Source organism: Sinocyclocheilus rhinocerous, unplaced genomic scaffold, assembly GCF_001515625.1.
Source record: "Sinocyclocheilus rhinocerous isolate Xijiao unplaced genomic scaffold, SAMN03320098_v1.1 scaffold448, whole genome shotgun sequence".
NCBI classification, from domain to species: domain Eukaryota; kingdom Metazoa; phylum Chordata; class Actinopteri; order Cypriniformes; family Cyprinidae; genus Sinocyclocheilus; species Sinocyclocheilus rhinocerous.
This window is the reverse complement of record NW_015651514.1, coordinates 931,836-954,716: the sequence shown is the minus strand read 5'-3', so window position 1 is coordinate 954,716 and position 22,881 is coordinate 931,836. Positions and strand designations below refer to the sequence as shown.

Below are 22,881 nucleotides of genomic sequence, written 5' to 3'. Positions count from 1 at the left end.
CAACGCAACGCGTAAAAAGACAGTGTAAGTTATTATAATCCGTAATTATGTCCCCACTGGATGGGTTTTAATGTTTTTGTCTCGTCGCTCCGGCCGGACATGGCATCACAGTATATTAAGGGGCGTAACATTTCCGTCAGATGCTTGAGGTATTCGGCCAATCACAACGCATTGGATAGCTGGCCAATCAGAGCACACCTCGCTTTTCAGACCTATGAGCTTTGTAAAAATCGACGCGTTTCAGAAAGGCGGGGCATAGAGGAGAAACAATAATGTACAGTATGTGGAAAATAATGTGTTTTTTGAACCTTAAACCGCATAAACACATTGCATTACACCAAATACACCAAATAATGTTCTTTTTAGCAACATCATATGACCCCTTTAAGATATTTGTAACCAGAAACATTTCTTTAATGCATCTGCCACGTGACGGTTTAAACCAGGGGTGTCAAACTCAGTTCCTGGAGGGCCGCAGCCCTGCAGAGTTTAGTTCCAACCCTGCTCCAACACACAAACCATGTAGTTTTCAAATTAAGCTGAAGGACGTGATTAGCTGGATCAGGTGTGTTTAATTAGGGTTGGAGCTAAACTCTGCAGGGCTGTGGCCCTTCAGGAACTGAGTTTGACATCCCTGGTTTAAACACACACTCATGTTCACGCCTTTCTTTCTGTCACACGACAGGTTCTCATGACGCCTGCGCTGACCTCTGCTCTCCAAAGGTCAGGTGTCATTTACAGCTTCCCATAACGGACCGGTTGTGATGTCATCAACCTCACCATCGCCACGGTGACGGTCCGTCGTGAACAAGCTCTCTCTCTGACTCACTCTCTAAGACGGATTAGTCACCGTCCACACTCCCGCTGTCAATCAAATGATCAGCTGACAAACTGCCATCTATACCTCGTGAGATGAGAGGAGAAATCATGCAATCAATCTTGACCTGCTGACTACCAGTCAAACGTTTTTGAAAGTAGTCTCTTCTGCTCCCCAAGGCTGCTTTTTATGATCAAAAATCCAGTAAAAACAGTAATATTGTGAAAAATAAAATTATTGCAATACAAAAAAAAATACAATTTATTCCTGTGATGCAAAGCTGAATTTTCATCATCATTACTCCAGTCTTCAGTGTCACATGATCCTTCAGAAATCGTAATATGAGGATTTGCTGCTCAAGAAACAAAAAATATTATTATTATCAATGTTGAGGACCCTTTGATGAATAGAAAGTCCAAAAGAACAGCATGTTTTTTAAAAATAGGAATCTTTTGTAACATTATAAATGTTTTTACTGTCATTTAATGCATCCTTGCTGAATAAAAGTATTAATTTCTTTTAAATGGTAGTGTATGGGACAGCCTTTTAACTTTTTAATAGGGTAAAAATAACCTCGAGCATCTTTTAACGCTTGTGATTTCACCAAATACATAAGAATATGTTTAGGAATGTTTGTGTGTGTTCATGTGAGGTCGATTATAATGCCAAACTGTTATAGTCCAACAGAGTCATCAGACTTCCTGTTCAAGGGTCAGCTGGACAGGAAGCAGGAAGGAAGTTAATGAGGAGGGGCATGATGATGTGTGTGTTTGAGTGCCTAATTATGCGTTAAACAGGGGAGTGTCATCATAATCAAGGAAAAATGAAGCACGGAAACGTGCGACAAGTCATTAGGTCCTGTGCAAGAATAAGGACGTTTTATTTTCACAGAAGTGGCTCAGTTTCGGTTTAAGTAAGTATTAATGTCGTCTCAGGTCCTGTTTACATCTGATATTATTAACCTGCGTCTCAGGTGACCAGTGCTGATTAGTTTGCACTTATTATGTCATTAAAATCCAGAGATGTACAATTAGTTATTACAATTTCTTAAGAGAAATAAAAAACACAGATGAGTCAATAGTTGTCAGTGGTGTTATTGTTAAAAGGGTCATATGACGTTGCTAAAAAGAACATTATTTTGTGTATTTGGTGTAATGAAATGTGTTTATGCGGTTTAAGGTTCAAAAAACACATTATAACTTTTATAATGAATATCTGTTCGGATTTGAGACTTTAGTCTTTGCAACTTTACAGATCTTCTTTATGCACCAAGAGCTTGTAACACTCCAAAGAGAAAGGAAAAATTGAAAATCGCATCATATGACCCCTTTAACTAAAACTATTAGTTGTTTTCAGTTATTGAAATAAAGCTGAAATAAAATAAACTATAAATATTAGTTTAAAATTCAATAAAAAAATGCAAACAGAAATTAGAAATGTTTTCTTGGCATCTAACTAAAAAAAAATATTGAAGCCTGTTTCCCAGCACAGATTAAAAAACAAACAAGGTAATTGTGACTTTTTCTCTCACAATTTTTTTCCTTGCAATTCTGAAAAAAAAAGAAGTCAAAATTTCAGAATTGCAGGATATAAGCTCGTGATGATTGAGATGTAAACTCAAAAATTCTCAATATTCAGAATTCAATTCTATTTTTTTCTTAGAATTGTAACATTCAAACTTTATTAAATTCGCAAATCTGAGGAAAAAAGTCAGAATTATGAGATAAAAAAATGTGCAATTATTTTACTTTTTATTCCATGGTGGAAACAAAAAACTGAATTGCGAGATGTAAACTTGCGAGGAAAACAAATCTGAATTGTGAGATAAAAATTTGCAATTACTTTTTTCTTTACATACTCAAACTTAATTTGAAATGAAAACATAAAGCAACTATAAACTTAAAAAAATACTACAATGTGAAGAGCTGCTCGGATAATTTTCTCCTGGAAGAATTTAAACAGCAAAATTTGAGTTCCTATTGAGATTTCCGGATTTTGATAGCAGCCTTTGGGATCTTGCGAAATCTGAGCACAGTTTGAGACACTGCTGAGATCTCGAGGATACCGATTAGAAGGATACAGGATAGTATTGGAGTTATTTTCTCAGGAGAAAAAACGTTTACAAGCAACAATATAGTAAATCTCATTTGTGATTTTTCACTCCGATGGGAACACTGAGTGGCAGCGGTGACTGAACCCTGCAGGTTCCAGAATGCCTGGGAATGATTCTGGAATGTTCTTAATGAAATATGGAATGTGTACAGGTTGAAAGTAAATGAACTGGACGAGGGTTTGACCTCCTGCTGCGACACCAGCTTATGGACACAGTCTCGGTTATATGAGATGGCTTTATTCTGCTTTAGATGTCTGATTTTCTTCTTCAACAGAGATTTGAGATTTCCAGCTTTTCATTACAACAAAAGGAACAACATTCCCCTAATTTAAGAGAGCATGGACACACACACACACACACACACACACACACACTGACTCACCCAGAGGAAATTGTCTTAGTTGGGCAGCATTTTAATTGGTTGCTGTGGGATTCTTCATGGATGTTTGACCGTCTTTTCTGGTATTCTTCAGAGCATGATCACTCACACACACCTGTAAGAAAAATCACCAGAGATCTCTTTAATATCTCAACTGTTTCTCCAAGACAGCTTTAAAATTCAAATGAGAGCATTTGGAAGCTTTTGCTGATTCTTCCTGCTTCTTAAACTCTCAAAAATAAAAAAGGTTCCCAATGGGGGTTATCAGAGCCATTTTAGGTTCCCCAAAGAACCTTTCAGTGAACAGTTCTTAAAAGAACAATTTTCTTATAAAGTCTGAACGGATGAAGCCCACCCAAAAGAGATGGTGAATCACACACACACACACACACACACACACACATAGATGACTTCTATTGTTCATCCAGAGCAGCTAATCCTCACGAGATCAAACCGTTCAAGAACAGAATGAGAGAAGAAAACAACAGAACGGCTACATCATGCCACAAAACCAAAGAAAGACACTTTTGTTGATAATAACACGTGTCCAGCATAAATACATTCTTGTAGGTGTCATCTTAAACAAAAAAAGAGATGTATTTCTAGTTCTGTGCATTTCTAACCAGTGCATTACATTCCAACAGAGCATTTAGTGGAAAAAACAGCGACTCCGAGGCCAGCATCACTATTATTACTGCACATTACTAGAGTTAGTAGCTATGACATTTTGCAGATTGCAGAGTACAGTAAGAATCGAGTGAATGTAATACTACAGGACATGATGTGAGAACGTGAGCGAGAGAAAAAAAGAAAACGGGAAAAAGATAAACAGTTGAGTCATGCTTTGACAATAACCCATGACACATAAACCCATCCACCCATTCATTAGGGGAGAGGGTTTGCCAGAGCTCACTGACGAAGGGTAGTGCTGTCCTTAGCGCCAGGGACGACAACTTAAAGCGATAGTTCAGCCAAAAATCTTGGTTCAGCGTCTTTTACTCACCCTCATGCCGGTCCAAACCCGTTTGACTTTAAAAAGTCAACAAAACTGAGATTTTTAGCGGACCGTGTGGAAAACAGCAGCACGGACACTGGAAGTGTCTTGTCATTTATACTATTAAAGTAAAAAAAGTGACATTAAAGTAGCTTTGAAAAGGTTCGATTGATATTAATTCATAAATATTTACTGAAAGTGAATCAAAAATGTGATTTTCTTTCCGGAAAAGTTTGCAGATCAAAATAATCGTGGCCTGTTCGTCACACAAACCTAAGGTATTGTATAACTTTCGTCATCAAAACAAAGTAATTAAAGGAATAATTGTTAACCAAAAAATGAAAATCTACTTAAAACGTACTCACCATCAGGTCATCCAATATGTAGATGAGTTCGTTTCTTCATCAGAACAGATTTGGAGATATGTAGCATTCTATCACTTGTTCACCAATGGATCCTCTGCAGTGAATGGGTGCCATCAGAATGAGAGTCCAAACAGCTGATAAAAACATCACAATAATCCACACCATTCCAGTCCATTAAATAACATCTTGTGAAGCAAAAAGCTGCTTGTTTCTAATAAACAAATCCATGAAGGCTTTTTAACTTAAAATCGTTGCTTCTGACTAAAATAGGTTGTCGTCCATATTAATTACCATAATATTAAGTGCATGTTAATCTTAAGAATTTTTTTTGTCTTAAACTTAAAAAAGTTTGCCTTAAACTAATATTTTATTCAGCACACATCACCAGGCCTATGATCTTTTAAAATTTATTTTAGAAACATTTCTTCAATAAATTATAGATTATTTTTATTTTTTTTATACAAATAATAATAATAATAAAACAATCATACAAAGAAAAAAAAAGTGAAACCCTCATTGAATTGCAAGTCAAATTAAATACTTCACATTCAAAATATTATAAAAATCATTTATTTGAATTCATATAATAACACACACAAATACATACTAAATGGCATGACACAAAACAGTTAAATCAGGCCTGTACAGTCAAACAGAATGTCTGGCAGCACACGACCAAAACACCAGCTGATCTCTGAGGTGATCCTGAAGTCTTCAGGAAGGGCTGCAGATGGTATAAACGTCAAGGTGAAGGTCAGTGAAGGTATTTGGCACCAAACTGACTGAGAACACATTAAATCTCATATTTACACAAGGGCTGTGAAATTCCCCTTGTGGAGCAACAGTGTGTGTGTGTGTGTGGATGCGAGTCTCTTTGCAGAATCAAAACACACACATATAACATGTCCAGAGTTTCTGTGGGCAGTTCCCAGCATGCAGTGGGCCTTTATGACAACAGGGTGATGAGGGCATCCAGAAACTTCCCCCTGTCCTCCATCTTTAGCTCTATGACTGCAGAGAGGGGGGAGAGAGAGAGAGAGAGAGAGAGAGAGAGAGAGAGTGATTCATAATCTGTTGGGGCATGTTGATAAACGCACACGTGTGCATGTGTGAACGTTTGTGTGTTTTGGGGCCTAGCAGAGCTGAAGGCATCTGGCACCAAACTGACAGAAATGATGGGAAAATCGACTGAGATGCTGACAGAACGAGTGAATATAACGGCATCTCATGTGCATGTCAAATAACTAAAGTGTTATAATATTGCACGATTAATGCAAACTGTTCTGTGACAAAACAGTCATTCCTCAACACATTTTTCCATTTAACATTAGTAGAATTTATTCAAGATTTGGCTTTGAAATTAAGTTTGGCACTGGTGTCTTATAGTGTGACATTGTATTCCATGTAAAAAATAAAAAAATTCAGGAACAGAACACAGAAACTTGTTTTGAACCACTGCCCCCATAAATAAAATACCTAAATAAACTAATAAAAAAAGTCTAAACAAAAATACATTACTATAACTATAATTAAAATGAAAACAGAAAATATAGAAAACAAAAACTATTTAAAAATATTAATAAATACTATGAAAGTATCCCAATTATACTAAAATAACACTGTTTTGAAGTTTTTCAACATCACAGTATTTGTTTTCTACTCATTTTCTTAATTTCTTCTCATTGCAAATGAAAAAAAAAGCCAACTCCTGACACACACAGCAGTGATCAGAAGAGCAGACAGACGGCACAGAAGCTCTGATCTGCTCTGCCCTCTAGTGGTTGACATGCTGTGTGTGAGATCACCACCCATGATGCTGTGCTGCAGTGACTTACCTGAAGTGTCGAAATGATCGTGTATTGTTCTGGAGCTGGTGCTCTCAGCTGCCTTTTCAAAAGCCCGGCCAAAGAAACTTGAAAATAAAAATGATTGGAGTTCGAATTAGCTGAAAAAGAGTGCATGTAACATCTCTATATAAAACAAACCCACTTTTTCTTGTCGGACGTTTCTGATTCTGGTGGAATTCCCAGGACGATCACGGTTCCCTTCTCCACATCCAGAGGAGCCGCCATTATCAATGGAAGGATCTTACAGCGTTTGTTCCTCGTCTAACAACAACATACACATGAGAACTGCCATGTGTTTAACGTGCTTAGCTTTAAGATTTTTTTTTTGGCTTAGCAGCTTAGTGTGATTGCTGACAAACTCCAAAGACACAACACATCAAATTACTACTTTCATTCAGTATTTTTGCCCACTTGTACTTACAGAGCAGACGAATGCTTTGAGCAGGTATTTGCAGAGGAGAGTCAGAGCCAGAGGTTTAGAAAACAGCTTCACATCTGGTGTTCCCTACAAACAGAAAAAACAACTTGGTTTCAACCCAATAAAATAATTAATGACAACAAAATAAAAACTGTCGTCATTTAGTCATCCTCATACGATTACAAACATCTTATTTTGTTTTGTGGAAAACATGAGCATTGGGCAGAGTTGACAAGTAATAATAATAATATTCATTGTAATAAATTTAATAATCGTAAATATTTGTTATTGTTTTTCAAAATTACAAAATTCAATAAATATACTATAGAAATTACGATTATACTATAAAAGAGTATTTAATAATAACAATAAGTTATTTCTTATTTGATTAAATTATAAATATCAAAACAAATCAATAAATATGACTATAGAAATAATACTACTGCACTAGAGTATTGAAGAATAAGAATCTTATTTTACAGAGCAACATTAAAATGACAATACAAGTATTCATGGCTGTATTTAATTTCCTGCTTTCAAATGTTTACCATAGAGCTTTAGTTTTGACACCAGATATATATCTTAATTACAAATTTGGTGAGATGGTTGGCACATACAGTGTTTTCAGTGCAAACTTGCAGAGATGGACCAGCATTCACACAGAACCAAACTGCTGTGAGACACTGAAAACACTGGAGCTAATCCTGTTAAAAATACAGTGTTGTACTTACTATAGACTACAATTATGGGGCTTTTCCATGCTAGTTTTTAGAGTTTGATGGAAAATTGCTCCACTCCAGAAATATAAACTTGAAGATTACCTCCAGTAAATGACAATAGAGGAAAGGCCCCTGTGAGAGTATGAGGTTAGTGCAGATGCAGCTCGCCACTGTCTGCTGAATGGCCTTCAGTTTCTTCTTGGCCAGATCAATGCCTAAATGCAACCGCTCCAGATTACTCCTACAGAGACACAGATGAGAAACAAGAGAGAGTTGCTGAGTAAAAACGGACATTAAAAAAACCACACTGACACTTTACAAAATCAATGAAAATGATTTTTTATGGTTCTAGTTTTAGGTAACTATAATAACCCTGTTTCATACCTGGACAGACAGTCCAGAGCTTTGATGAAGTTGTCCGTTGGGGTTTCATCCTTCTCCACGTTCTCCAGCAGGGCGGCCGCAGCGTGAACTACATCACTGGCCAGGAACCGGTTCTTAAAGCCAAAGTGTACAGCAAACGTCTGCACACGGATGTCTTTCATACTAAAAAAAACTTGAATGATTAAACATGACAGATACTGACTACTGCAAGAGCAATCTTTTCATTTGACTCTCTCTCACTTGAATTTATTGGCAGATTCCTCGATGACTTCACGCAGGTTCTCTTTAATTGTCATATCCATAGAGTTAAACTTCTGTCGCACCTGCTTGAGTGGGAGACTGGGGGAAAAACAATTATTAAAAAGATATTTTCAACCCCAAAATCTGATAGGATGAACCAAACTATAAAACAACCATAATAAAATTTTACTGAGCATTAAAGGAATAGTTCACCCAAAATTAAAACTTCCTGAGAATGTGCACACCCTCAGGCCATCCAAGATGTAGATGAGTTTGTTTCTTCATCAGATTTGGAGAAATGTAGCATTGCATCACTTGTTCACCAATGGATGCTCTGCAGTGAATGGGTGCCGTCAGAATGAGAGTCCAAACAGCTGATAAAAACATCACAATAATCCACACCACTCCAGTCCATCAGTTAATGTCTTGTGGGTATTCGTAAGAAACAAATCCATCATCAAGGTGTTTTAACATTAAACCTCCATAATCCATAACAACACTTCCACAAGCGAAAAAGTCCATCCCCTGCTGTCCTTTCACATCCAAATCCACCCATATACTGTATTTGTTTAGAATTTGATTTGGACTGTTTTCGCTTGTAAATGGTGCTTGATCTGTGCATATTTCTCTCCTGATTCAGATGAGACAACTTTTTCACTGGAGAAAGCAATATTAAGGCTAGGAGGACGTTTATTTTAGCTGGAAGAATGGATTTGTTTCCTACAAACACAGTTTTTCACTTCACAAGACATTAGTTGATGGACTGGAGTGGTGTAGATTACTTGTGGATTATTGTTTTTATCAGCTGTTTGGACTCTCATTCTGACGGCACCCATTCACTGCAGAGCATCCATTGGTGAGCAAGTGATGGAATGCTACATATCTCCAAAACTTTTCAGATGAAGAAACAACTCATCTACATCTTGGATGGCTTGAGGGTGAGAATTTTCAGGACATTTTAATTTTTAGGATGAACTATTCCTTTAATACAAATCATTGGCACACATCAACTTTAATGATCTTGCTCAATAAACTATTAATGCTTTAATAAATTAAACATCTTTATCATATTCATATCATAAGTTATTGGAGGCCAGGAAAGATGTTTCCATGATTAACCAGGAAAAAATATGCAATACATGTGATAAAATTACTGTAATGCAAAGCTTCTTGCTTTAGCAGAAACACCAAAACTGTTCACACCATTAACACATGAACCAAAGTATTTTTGTGCGAATTAAGAGCAAGAAGAATAAGATTAGTCCACTCACCCCATGTCTGCTAGGAACTCTTGGAGTTTCTTCTGTCCGTTGATGGACCAGAGTTTAAAGCTGCAGGAGGTGTAACAGGAGTTACAGATGCTCTCATACAGAGACCAGTGCTGATATAACACCAACCTCAGACTGACATGAGGGGTCAAGGGCCAAACACACTAATCACACACACACAGCTCATCAGCATGCATGTTCACAATAGCATACTACTTATTTTTGATATACAGCAGCATGCATAATGTATATTGTGCACATTATCTTTATGCATGAAACACTCTCACTTGCTAGAGCACAGAACACACCATTATGCAAAAGGTGAGACATTTTTACACAAAATTAGCAAAAATAACAATAATAATAATTTCCAAGATGTGCAATATTCGCTGAAATTCACCATAATGAGGTCATGAAACACTGCAGCATGCAGTTTTTAAACAGTAGTACACCGGTTTTCCGTCTGAACACTCATTCACACCACAAATTCATCATCATATGAAGCAGGATACTCGTATTCAAAAGTGATCCTCATGCAGTCGATGGACAGCGAGTTCTCCTCATCCTCATTTCTATGGTTGTGTCGGGACACGTGGCGCTGTAGGGTGGCGATGTCTGTCACATATTTCATGCTATACAAGAAACAAGGTTACTTGAAACATTTGCTTCAGAAGTCATGAGAAAATCGGAGATGTTTCAAAGAGGTTAATGTTGGCAAAACGAGATAAGCGTGAGATTCTTACTGTGGTATTTTATCATGAACCCACTGATCTGTCACTCCAATGACACTCCACCTGCCAATCAAAGAGCGAGTTTTCAGTTCAGAGAACAAATATACACTGTACAATGGTTATTCAAACAGATTATTGGAGTACTTCTAAAAGAAAATACGATTTCAATCCTTCTAGGTAATTTAGCATTTAATTCAATTCTTTAATTTGGCATTGTGAAATTCACTAAAAATCGTTTCAAAGCCAATCTTACACCAAATTGTTTCAGCTTTTTTTTTTTTTTACTGTGACTTATTATAGGTAATATAAAATAAGACGCTCACCACAACATGTCTTTGGTGTCTTTAGACATGACCCAGGCCAGCTCAAACATCACCAATGCTGCCTGAAAATAGAATACAGTGGTTACAAATTGAGAAAAATATTGCTTATTCAAGTAGTAATCAGTAGCACTAAGTGATACATTGAATATTCATGTAAATTAATAATTGACAAATATTTCATAAATAAAATATTTACAAATATTGTTCTGGCAATACAAAATTATACAACAAATATATTACAGCATGTCAGTTTTAAAACAGAGTATCTGCATAGTTTATACCAGTGTTTCCCAACCTTTTTTTAGTCGCGGCACCCTTTGGAAATTTTAACAAACTTGTGGCACCCTACAAAATTAATTTTGTCACAATATTTGAATTTCTAACATCGATATGATAATTTGAAAAGTATAGATATTCGGTACAACAGGGAACTGCAGATTATAATGTCATACAGATATTTTTAAAGGGGTCATATGATGCTGCTAAAAAGAACATTATTAAAAAAAATAAAGTAAATGGAAAATTTATCAAAATGAATAAATGATTGATTACAATAAATACATTTATAAAAAAAATATATATATATATTATTAAATAATTAAATACATCAAACAGTATAGTACCATAATGAGTAGAAAAATCACGCAATGAGGTAACATGATAGACACTAAATATTTCACAAATAATATTTTACACATATTTGCTATAATATTTTTTCAGCGTATTAATTAGGTCTTTATAAATGAATATGTATATAGCTGCCTTTTAGATTTTATGATGGGGTAACATCTTGCACATAGATGATCATATTTGGGAGCCCATAAGATCTAAAAGATTGAAGACCCCGGTTCTAAACCAACTAACCAACCATGTTTGATCTCTTACATGTACTACATAAACATCTGAATATCTACACCACATAATCATACTACATTCTGTGCACCATTACATCATACTGTTTCCTTTGGATGTTTTTCTACATGTGCATGTTGCTGTAGGCATCCTGTAACATCTTGTGCATTGAATGCGTGTGTATGTTGTAACATTCATAGCCAAAGTTACTGTAGCATATGAATTTATGACATGACTAACCTGCAGAACTTTACAGGCACACAAAGCATCAATATCAGGAGACACGAACAGGGCCACTCTCTAAAGATTTATAAAAACAAGAAAACATGCAAGTTTAAGAAAGTCAAAGTAGTTTACGAATATGTATTTAACTGTAAGTAAAGAGTTTGTACTATAAACTTCAACCAACAATACAGTACCTTGTAATACACAAGCAGTAACATAATATACAACATTAACATACTACAAATTAATATGTACTTCATAACATATAACACTAAAACATTAGCAAATAATTGTAGCATTAATAGTACTTTAAAAAAAAATCATCAATCAATTTAGTAAATATCAACAGCATTTCTGCCTTGAACGACTCTAGCAAACGAACAAAACAAAAAACAACTATTACGCACCTGATTAACGACAACTTCATAAAATTCCTTTCGAATATCGGTCACAAACATGTTAAAATATAAGCTTATAAAGTTTAAATATATATATATATATATAAAAAACTATAACATCTGCGTATGTTTTAAGACAAAGTCCTTGTTGTTTTAAACTGAAGGTTTCAGTGTTTCGTCTCTGGCGCCAAATTTGCTACATTTAGTTCGGCCTTTGCAGAAACAACCAATTGAAAAACGACTTCGAGTGACAGATGGATACATTAGCCAATGGCGTGCGACAGCAAGCGGCTCTTCTGTCCAATCAGATACAGATACACAGCCTTGCAAAATAAAATATGGTACAAAATACGCTAATAGAAAAACAAAAATCTAAATTTTTTAAAAGCATATTTTACTAATTTATTGAATAGTTATTGTAATGATTATATTTCTTATGGATTTAACAAATTTTATATATTGGGCGTGTACCGAAGCTGGAAAGAGATGTGATTGGCTACGACTTGGGACGACGCGTTGTTGTTTTGTTGCGTCACGTCCTACTACTCGTCACGCACTTCCCACTGAAAGGAGAGCTGCTGTGTTTGTTATCGAGTTGCCATCAGTATTCTCTCATCGCTGCTGATATTCTGCTGTCAGATAAAGCGCTAATATGGTGCGTAATCGACTTTAATCTACCTTTAAATTTGCCTTTTAGCATGACGCCTTTTATTGTTATTGCTATTAGAACTTGCTAGCTAATGCTAAGCTAAAAGCAATAGAAAGCTGCACTGTCACTGTTGCAGAAATCAGGAGATAGGATGTTTGTTTAAAATTGAAATGACATTTAAATGTATTCATGAAGAGTTTTTTGATACATAAACATTTCAGCATAAGAAGAGAATATCATTAGAAATGCACCAGTTATTACTGCATTTGTTAATAATTGATCTTAAAAGTTTGTGTTTTGACTGTTTCTGTCCTCTTCCTCCATCAGTTCTCCTTCAACATGTTTGAGCCCCATGTGGGCCGGGTTTTCCAGAACCGTTTCTCCACTCAGTACCGGTGTTATTCTGTGTCCATGCTGGCAGGACCCAACGACCGCTCAGATGTGGAGAAAGGAGGAAAGAGTATGTTATGGTCTATAATACTGTAAAGCAAAGCAACGCGAAACCAAGAATTTATTTAGTAGATTCTGGGTTGCATTTCACTGAACTAATGCAGATATTATGTTGTGTTCTCAGTAATTATGCCCCCGTCTGCTTTGGACCAGCTAAGTAAGTTTCATGCATTTAATTAAATATGAAAACATCTGTATTTCCAGTCACTTCTCGTATATTGATTTCACATGTGGTTTGTTTTTCAGGCAGACTTAACATCACATACCCCATGCTGTTCAAACTCACCAACAAGAATTCAGACAGAATGACACACTGTGGTGTTCTGGAGTTTGTGGCAGATGAAGGCATCTGTTACCTCCCTCACTGGGTATAACACATACAGCAGATAGACTCGTACTGGATCTTGCTGGCATTTTTCTTTGACACATTGTTGTTTTTGATCATGTTTTTTGTCCTCAGATGATGCAGAACTTGTTGTTGGAGGAGGGTGGTTTGGTGCAGGTGGAGAGTGTGAATCTCATGGTGGCCACATACTCCAAATTCCAGCCGCAGAGTCCAGACTTCCTGGATATCACAAATCCCAAAGCTGTGTAAATATATAAATGACATACACCTTTTACGCAAAATATTTTGAACAATATAACCGCTAATATCTAGATCTGAATGTGCTGATTTATTGAAATTTTAATATTAATATGTTTTCAGATTAGAAAATGCTTTGAGGAATTTCGCCTGTTTGACCACAGGAGACGTAATCGCTATCAATTATAATGAAAAGGTGATTATGTCTGTTAATCAGTATAATAATGATTCAAGTGGTAAAAACCCTGATGCACTAAACCAGAAATTTCTGTCTTCCAGATTTATGAGTTACGTGTCATGGAGACCAAACCAGACAAGGCTGTGTCCATCATTGAGTGTGATATGAATGTAGGGATGCTTATTTAATATATAAGCACACAATAAATAACAGTCATATATACATTTCTTTTCAAAAGTTTTGGGTCAGTAGGACTTGAAAGAAATAAATTAATACTTTTATTCAGCAAGGATGCATTAAAATGATCAAATTTGATACGTTAGGACATTTATAATGTTAAAAAGAATTCTATCTCAAATGTTGTTCTTTTGAAGTTTTCAACATTAATAATAATCAGAAATGTTTCTTGAGCAGCAAATCAGCATATTAGAATGATATCTGAAGATCATGTGACACTGAAGACTGGAGTAATGATGCTGAAAATTCAGAACCAGACAAGGCTGTGTCCATCATTGAGTGTGATATGAATGTAGGGATGCTTATTTAATATATAAGCACACAATAAATAACAGTCATATATACATTTCTTTTCAAAAGTTTTGGGTCAGTAGGACTTGAAAGAAATAAATTAATACTTTTATTCAGCAAGGATGCATTAAAATGATCAAATTTGATACGTTAGGACATTTATAATGTTAAAAAGAATTCTATCTCAAATGTTGTTCTTTTGAAGTTTTCAACATTAATAATAATCAGAAATGTTTCTTGAGCAGCAAATCAGCATATTAGAATGATATCTGAAGATCATGTGACACTGAAGACTGGAGTAATGATGCTGAAAATTCAGCTTTGCTTCACAGGAATAAATTACATTTTAAAATATATTCAAACAGAAAACGGTTATTTCAGATTGTAATAATATTTCACAATACTACTGATTTGACTATTTTTTGATCAAATAAATGCAGTCTTGGTGAGCAGAAGACTTAAAAAAAATAATAAAAATCTTACTGACCCAGTTCGAATGGAGCTATACATTTTATGTTTTATCAAATCTGTATTATATTACCTGAATACCTCAATGTATCTCTAATTACACAATTTTTGCCTTCGAGGTGGACTTTGATGCTCCTCTTGGTTACAAAGAACCAGAGAGACACATGCAGCATCCTGAAGAACCAACAGTATGTTCCGACAAACAAAAATCCCTTGCATCACATGACAGCTCAGTATTATAATTCACACACAAGTTGTTCTTAATGCTCATGTTTACCATTCTGCTGTAGGAAGAGGAGACGGATCCCAGTAACTATGAGATGGACATCGGTTTCAGAGTAAGTCAAGCAATGATTATCATTACTGCAGTGCACCTTCATATAATATTTAAAATCAAATGTTACCTTGATAAATTAAGACTTGTCAACTTCAATTAATACATTGGTGCCTTTCCTTCCTGTTTTTCTCCACAGGCCTTTACCGGTTCTGGAAATCGTCTAGATGGGAAGAAAAAAGGCATTGAACCCAGTCCAGCACCCCTCGATCCCAGTGACATCAAACGGTACTGACCAACCACCTCTCATTCTCGCAGTCTAAGTTGAACTTTCATTTTAATTGCTTTTTTTTAAAACATATTTTATACAGAGGAATTCCTAACTATGATTTCAAAATGGGAAGGATCACCTTCATCCGTAACTCCAGACAACAGCCCCGCAAAACTGAAACAGTAAGTGAAATTACAGGGCAAATAATATTTAGGGTTTAAACAAATCCACATTTCTATGTTCACAAATGTAGTAAATTGTCACTGTTAAAGGGATACTCCACCCCAAAATGAAAATTTTGCCATTAATCACTTACTCCCATATCGTTCCAAACCCGTAAAAGCTTTGTTCGTCTTCGGAACACAGTTTAAGATATTTTGGATGAAAACCGGGAGGCTTGTGACTCTCCCATTGACTGCCAAGTAAATAACACTGTCAAGGTCCAGAAAAGTATGAAAGACATCGTCAGAATAGTCCATCTGCCATCAGTGGTTCAATCTGAATTTTATGAAGCGACGAGAATACTTTTTGTACGTGAAGAAAACAAAAATAACGACTTTATTCAACAATTCGTCTCTTCTGTGTCTCTCCGCATCACCATTTTGGAGAATATCCGCTGGACTCAAGCAGCGTACGCTACTCTGTGTCAGCCGCGACACAAGGATACATTTTCTATGTGTATTTACGCTTTGATTTGAACGAAAACAGCGCATCCGTGCAGCGCGGCTGACAGAGTAGCGTACGCTGCTTGCGGTCAGCGGATATTCTCCAAAATGGCGCTACGGTGAAGCGGAGAGACACAGAGGAGACGAATTGTTGAATAAAGTCGTTATTTTTGTTTTCTTCGCGTACAAAAAGTATTCTCGTCGCTTCATAACGTTACGGTTGAACCACTGATGGCAGATGGACTATTCTGACGATGTCTTTCATACTTTTCTGGGTCTTGACAGTGTAATTTACTTGTCAGTCAATGGGACAGTCACAAACCTCCCGGTTTTCATTTAAAATATCTTAAATTGTGTTCCGAAGACGAACAAAGCTTTTAGGGGTTTGGAACGACATGGGGGGTAAGTGATTAATGACTAAATTTTCATTTTGGGCTGGAGTATCCCTTTAAGTGACAGTTTAAGTTGAGACACTGTTAAGTAGAGGTTTTGCAAATCTCTTCTTATTTGAATAATAAGAAAATCATATTTTCTTGTCTCCAGGATGATACAATCAGTAACTTCATTGCGTTCTCTGGGGAAGGACAGTCCCTGCGCAAAAAAGACAGAAAACCCTGATTACACATGTACAGTTGACTTGAACACAGAAAGTCAACTACTGTTTGGTTTTTTGTGCTCTTTTTGAACTACCGTATACTCAACATTTATTTGATGACACACACCTGATTTTTCCATAAGGACCTCACTGATGTTTCTCTGCACATGACAAATGATGTTTTACAAATGGTTTGGCATACTGAATCCCCCTTTTCATATATTAGGAAACACAATCCAGTGACCAACACTTGTTCTGTAACATTTATATGCATAAAACTTTGAATTATTTCAATAAAGTTCATCCTGCAATTCATCAGACTTGTTCTTTATTTACTTTAGGTTGAGTTTTTATCATATACCTCCTGCTTCGTACTTCAAACCATATATTATTGTAATAGTTTTATGAAACATGACATTATTAGTTCATATGACTTAATAGAATAGTTCACCCAAAAACGAAACTTGCTAAAAACTTGCTAACCCTCAGATCATCCAAGATGTAGATGAGTTTGTTTCTTAATGGGCACAGATTTGGAAAAATGTAGCATTACATCACTTGCTCACCAATGGATCCTCTGCAGTGAATGGGTGCCGTCAGAAAGAGAGTCCAAACAGCTGATAAAAACATCACAATAATCCACAAGTAATCCACACCACTCCAGTCCATCAATGAATGTCTTGTGAGTGTTTGTAAGAAACAAATCCATCATCAAGGTGTTTTAACATTAAACCACTGCTTCTGGATAAAATACGAGTCCATAATCCATAACAAAATTTCCACCAGTGAAAAAGTCGTGGAGAAAGTAAAATTATTGCTAGGACTCCTATTATTAGCCGGAATGATGGATTTGTTTCCTACAAACACAGCTTTTCACTTCACAAGCTGTTAACTGATGGACTGGAGTGGTGTGTATTATTGTGATGATTTTATCAGCTGTTTGGACTCTCATTCTGACGGCACCCATTCACTGCAGAGGATCCATTGCTGAGCAAGTGATGTAACATCAGAAAATAATTTCAACACAATTTAACTGAAAGTATAACCACAAGACATTGTTAGACATCAGCTTGTTGTGAAAAATTTGTCAAAACAGAACCTTGTCCATTTAAAATATCCAATATTTCATCAGTAACTTATAACCAAAGTTCAGAAAAGTAGAAATTACTCTGTGAAATGGGCAATTAAAACAACTTTACAGCTCAAACATAGATTTTTATACAGAAAAGCAGTTTTAAAAAAATGGCAGATCTACTTTTAAACATTCTCAAATGCCCATAAACATCTATTATGATTGTATCATGGTATGTTTTAACTTGTATACACCTTAGTCAGGTTAGATTCCATATTTCATTTAACAGTTGAAAATGAGGCTGTGAAAGACAGACAGTCTTTACAATGGCACACACTGCATGAAGGTCCTCTCGAGTTTTTGTTTACTGAAAGTTTTTTCCCCCCAGAATCAGCATGTTGTTAAACAACAGTTCAATCCACTAAACGCACTATACTTCTATCTGTCACAGGTTGGGATGGAACGATTACCGGTTTCACGATAAATCACGATAAAATGCCCTGACGGTTAGTATTATCGTTTAAAATGTAATTATCATCAAAACCGTATTTGATTATCGCGATTTTGAAAACTCACGGTAAATCCTGTCCAGTCAGCATTAGTCTGACGCAGAAGCAGCATGCAATGTTGTTGTTTGTTTTTTTTGCACTAGACGAAATGGCGGAAGGCAGTGACAGCGCTCGGGAGATTTTTCAGCCATCTAAGAGAACCAAATCGGTGGTCTGGTCGTATTTTGGCTTTTACAAGAGTCCTGAAGGCAATTTAATCGAGGCTGTCTGTTCCCTAAGTGACTTTTGATAAGTACACATTATTTTTTATATTTTATTTTTGTTCATTTATTTTTTATTTTTATTTTGTAGTGACATTAGGAATGTATATATATATATACACTGTATATATTGTGTATATATATATATATATAAGTGATTTATTATTATTATCATTATTATTATTAGGGCTTCATGTTAATGTTAATTTAATGTTTATGCAAAAAAAAAGTACATCTAGCTGCTAATTGTATTTGTTGTTTGTTGATTTTCAAATATAAAACTTATTGAAATGTTTTCAGTGTGAATCAGTTCTTTTTGAACATTTTCATCTAATTTTAACAAAACCGTGATAATATTGATAATCGTGATAACTTTGGTCACTATAATCGTGATATGAAATTGTCATACCGTTACATCCCTAGTCACAGGCTTGCTTTCATTCCTGTCAAAAAGTCAATATTTACCTGACAAAGGTCTAATAAAAGTGGAACATTACTTTAACACAACTATTATAGATGAATTCACTACACAGACTTTGAATATGTTTAATATCAATCTAAACGGATGGTTCTGAGACATGATAAAAAGAAAAATTAGGATGTTTTATCTTTATTTAATTAAAGCACTGAAGGTATTTTAAGCCACAGATACAGCTAAAATATATCCATACTGTCAAAAACAATTCTGATATCCAATCAAAAACAAAGAGTGATGTGAGTTAAAGAGTATATTGTCTTTCAATCCACTTCACCAGTGCTGCCAATACACACAGTTTCCTCACTCACAGCCAGAATAAAAACAGCTATTGTTCCTCATTATGACCCATGATGTCACTTTGAGCAGTTGAAATTCATTCAGTGCTTCTGTCTGATCGAGTGTCATTCACCAGCTCAGGAATCAGAGTTGTACTTCCAGATGGCAAACTCTCCGTTGTCACTGCAGGTGGCCAGCAGTCCCGCCTCCTTCGGGTTCCAGGACACGCAGTTGATGTCCTGACCGTGGGCTTTGGGCACATGGGCTGACATGAAGAAGACGGGCTGCTCTGGGTCAGCAGTGGGGTCTTCTCTGAACACACGGACTCCGTCATCACCACACGCTGTGGCCAGGGCACCGGTCAGACGACACCTTAACATGTCAAAATTAAGAAAAATTACATGCACCTGCAATTACATACATCGCTTCTGAACTCTGAGCCAATGACAGGGTTATCTGTACATAAATATAAAAATATACATTTATAAAGCTAAATTCATACATGTCTTTAAAAAAAATGAAAAGACCTATTAAGAACAATTAAAGAAAATCTAAGGAATAAATTAAGAAATAAATTCAGGGCATGCAATATCTTCTCCAAAAGTAATATCTAAGGAGAACACAAAGAGTATTTATAGCAACACTTTAAAGTTTAAAAATTCAACTTTCAACAGACCATTTAAAAAAAAATATCTGAAGACTCGGATACCTCTGCTCCCAACAACTATCATAATTCATCATAATGCACAATGCTTCCATCTAACATTTCGAGCTGCAGCTCGTCTTATTAAAGGTGGGGTAAGCGATTTTTCAAAAACGCTTTAGAAAACTGATTCGGGCCAAATAGCAAAACAAACTTGTAGCCAATCAGCAGTAAGGGGCGTGTCTACTCATGATGTGGAGGAGAGAGCGTTCAGTCCGAGCCGAGTGACAGAAAGATAGAGATGGCAGATAAAAAAAACAAAAGAGGAAAACGTCTGCGGAACAAATGAAGGCAATAAGGCAAGAAGTAATCAACATTGGCTACCAGAAATCGCTTACCCCACCTTTAATGGAGTGTTTCACTAGTTAGCAGTGAACCAGTTACCTCACCTGAATTGAACTGAACAGACAAACCGGATCAACTGATCGAGTTATTTACGCTGGAACCGTTCAAACTCGTGACTTCGATCACTCAGTTCACACAATTCACTAGCAAAAACCAGATCAAACAAGCCATTCATTTTCGAATTTTGACATATCGCTTGTAATGATTTTAAAAATGATTTTAAAAAGCACGTAGATGGGTGAAACGGAGCTTTTCGAAACTCCGAATCAATTAAACCACTGCATCGCAAAATGATTCACTGTTTCGGAACGCTCCAATCGGGTCGTGTTGTAACACCTAACTTTTTGATGCTACATAAAGATTGAGGGACCACAGAGACTGATTCATTTCAGTGAGCCATGTGTATTAAAGACATACTGTGAGCCACACATTCATATCAACAAGTCCAAACATTAGCATATAGAGTCTTCCAGAGTTGAGGACGAATTGTTGAATAAAGTCATTATTTTTGTTTTCTTTGCATACAAAAAGTATTCTCGTAGCTTCGTAAAATTACGGTTGAACCCCTGATGTCACATGGATTATTTTACAGATTTCCTTGCTACGTTTCTGGACCTTGATCGTGGTAAATACATTGCTGTCTATGGGAGGGTCAGAGAGCTCTCAGAATTCATCAAAAATATCTTAATTTGTGTTCCAAAGATGAACGGGGGTCTTACGGGTTTAGAACGACATGAGGGTGAGTAATTAATGACAGAATTTTCATTTTTTAACTAACCCTTTAATGCAGTACAGTCATAAAAACAAAACAAAGAAAAAACAAAGAAACAAAATATACACAAACACAAATCCCTTCAGAAAATTAAATATGGTTTTATTATAGTAAAATTGTAGTAACCATGTTTTTTGGTATAACCACAGTTTTACTACAAAAACCATGGTTAAAATATGGTTAGAGTAGCAAAACTATGGTTAATCTGTGATTAAGAGGATGCATAGGATGAACACAGATGAAGTTTTTGCTGCTTTAGGATTAACAGAACTTTGGATAGTTTCTATGTACTTGTCTAGATCAACTTTGAATTAAAAAAAAAAAATAGACATTTAGACAAAGGTTTTTGTTTATATATGTGAAATTTAGCTAGAAGGAAACACAAATTAAGTTATATTTTCCTATATTCTCTTTTGAGTTGTCAAACAATCCAAAAAAAACATCTTTAAAAAAGAAAGAAAAGTCACTTGCAAAATAAGAGTGGATGAACATTAAAAAATCTGACCAAAATGTTCTCTGTGTGGGTACATTACCAAAACAAGTAAATGAATCTTCCTCAGAAGAGTAACAAAAACAGCAACACTTCAATGTCTGATTTGTATTTTAATTACGTCCATAAGCTTTTTGTGGAATTTGGAGTAACTCATTAATCTGTTGCTCGACCTCTTCATATTTAACCCCCCGAACCTATAACAAGTGTCCCTCACGGGTCAAAATGACCCGAAGGCTAAAAATGACGCTAATTTTTTTGGGGTCCAGAAATCTTATATCGATCCATTTTAATATTTTTTTTTCTAAATATTTATGTAGGTTTTTCCTGTTATTTTTTGGTGATTTTTATTATATTTACCTTTTATTCTGGATATTTTTAAGAAAATATAAGCAAATAAGCAGTTTTTGTATATTATTTCACAAAAAAACAAAAAAAAAATAAAGACAATTTCAGTCCTTTCATCAAAAACCAACAGTTGGCCTTGGAATTGAGTCGCTGAGTGTCTCTGATGCCATCTGGTGGGGAAAAATGACATAAAATTGCATTTTATGGTTACAGCCACTAGAGGGGCCTATAGGATCCTATGGAGATTTTTAAAGGGGTTATATGATGTTGCTAAAAATAACATTTTTGTGTATTTGGTGTAATGAAATGTGTTTATGTGGTTTAAGGTTAAAAAAACACATTATTTTCCACATACTGTACATTATTGTTTCTCCTCTATGCCCCGCCTTTCTGAAATGCGTCGATTTTTACAAAGCTCATTGGTCTGAAAAGCTCTGATTGGCCAGCTATCCAGTGCGTTGTGATTGGCCGAATACCTCAAGCGTGTGACGGAAATATTATGCCCCTACCATATTGTGATGATGCCCTGTCAGGCCGGAGCGTAACATAAAACCATGTCTGCATTTGTGATCGGAGAAATTACAAACAACAAGCCTTACTCTGCACTGCCCAAAAAACTCACTTTAAATATATAAAATATAAAAACTCTTTAAATATAAAAAACGTACTTACAGTCTGTGAGTCAGAACAGCCGGCATTGTAGTCTACTCTTCCAGGATCAGGAAACAGTCCTCCATAAAATGCATTGCTCACATCTGAATATTTGGGTTGAACTGTTCTGGAACAGTGTTGTAAATACAACTTAACCACTGATTTCTAGTCATGTCCTCTTTTGGAAGGCCAAACAAAATAGTTTCGCTTTCACAACGAAACACACAGCATCACACACGGCGG

At 35.8% G+C, this 22,881-nt stretch overlaps 3 protein-coding genes across 3 annotated transcripts in view; 1 reads left to right on the top strand and 2 right to left on the bottom strand.

The window, feature by feature from the left end:
- Nucleotides 1-5,215: 5,215 nt before the first annotated feature.
- LOC107713018 (cell division control protein 45 homolog) lies at nt 5,216-11,257 on the bottom strand. The gene is made up of 12 exons (XM_016518434.1): nt 11,222-11,257; nt 10,599-10,660; nt 10,288-10,338; nt 10,057-10,176; nt 9,548-9,679; nt 8,277-8,375; nt 8,037-8,198; nt 7,755-7,893; nt 6,937-7,020; nt 6,658-6,776; nt 6,504-6,580; nt 5,216-5,679 (listed from the first exon to the last, which is right to left on the bottom strand). Exons 1-12 carry the CDS (start codon nt 11,255-11,257, stop codon nt 5,615-5,617), a joined length of 1,146 nt encoding a protein of 381 aa, XP_016373920.1. The 3' UTR covers nt 5,216-5,614.
- A 1,334-nt stretch (nt 11,258-12,591) lies between these two features.
- LOC107713022 (ubiquitin fusion degradation protein 1 homolog) lies at nt 12,592-17,065 on the top strand. Its single transcript, XM_016518437.1, has 12 exons — nt 12,592-12,728; nt 13,050-13,182; nt 13,297-13,329; nt 13,419-13,540; nt 13,633-13,763; nt 13,879-13,951; nt 14,035-14,103; nt 15,049-15,117; nt 15,220-15,267; nt 15,403-15,491; nt 15,575-15,656; nt 16,683-17,065. Exons 1-12 carry the CDS (start codon nt 12,726-12,728, stop codon nt 16,755-16,757), a joined length of 927 nt encoding a protein of 308 aa, XP_016373923.1. The 5' UTR covers nt 12,592-12,725; the 3' UTR covers nt 16,758-17,065.
- Nucleotides 17,066-19,173: 2,108 nt separating this feature from the next.
- Nucleotides 19,174-22,881, bottom strand: part of LOC107713036 (probable cytosolic iron-sulfur protein assembly protein ciao1) — a 14,309-nt gene continuing 10,601 nt past the window's right edge. Inside the window, exon 8 of the mRNA XM_016518454.1 lies at nt 19,174-19,701. Coding sequence (XP_016373940.1) covers nt 19,467-19,701 — 235 coding nt within the window. The 3' untranslated portion in view covers nt 19,174-19,466. The remainder of the gene's footprint in view (nt 19,702-22,881) is intronic.

Coding starts and splice junctions, on each gene's coding strand:
- LOC107713018 (XM_016518434.1), bottom strand. CDS start 11,257: ATGTTACCTCATTGCGTGATTTTTCTACTCATTATG. Junction 10,661..11,221: donor TGATTTTTCTACTCATTATG/GTACTATACTGT, acceptor TTCTATTTTCAG/GCAGCATTGGTGATGTTTGA. Junction 6,777..6,936: donor TCAAAGCATTCGTCTGCTCT/GTAAGTACAAGT, acceptor TGTTGTTGTTAG/ACGAGGAACAAACGCTGTAA.
- LOC107713022 (XM_016518437.1), top strand. Junction 14,104..15,048: donor TCATTGAGTGTGATATGAAT/GTAGGGATGCTT, acceptor TTTGCCTTCGAG/GTGGACTTTGATGCTCCTCT. Junction 15,268..15,402: donor AGATGGACATCGGTTTCAGA/GTAAGTCAAGCA, acceptor TTTTCTCCACAG/GCCTTTACCGGTTCTGGAAA.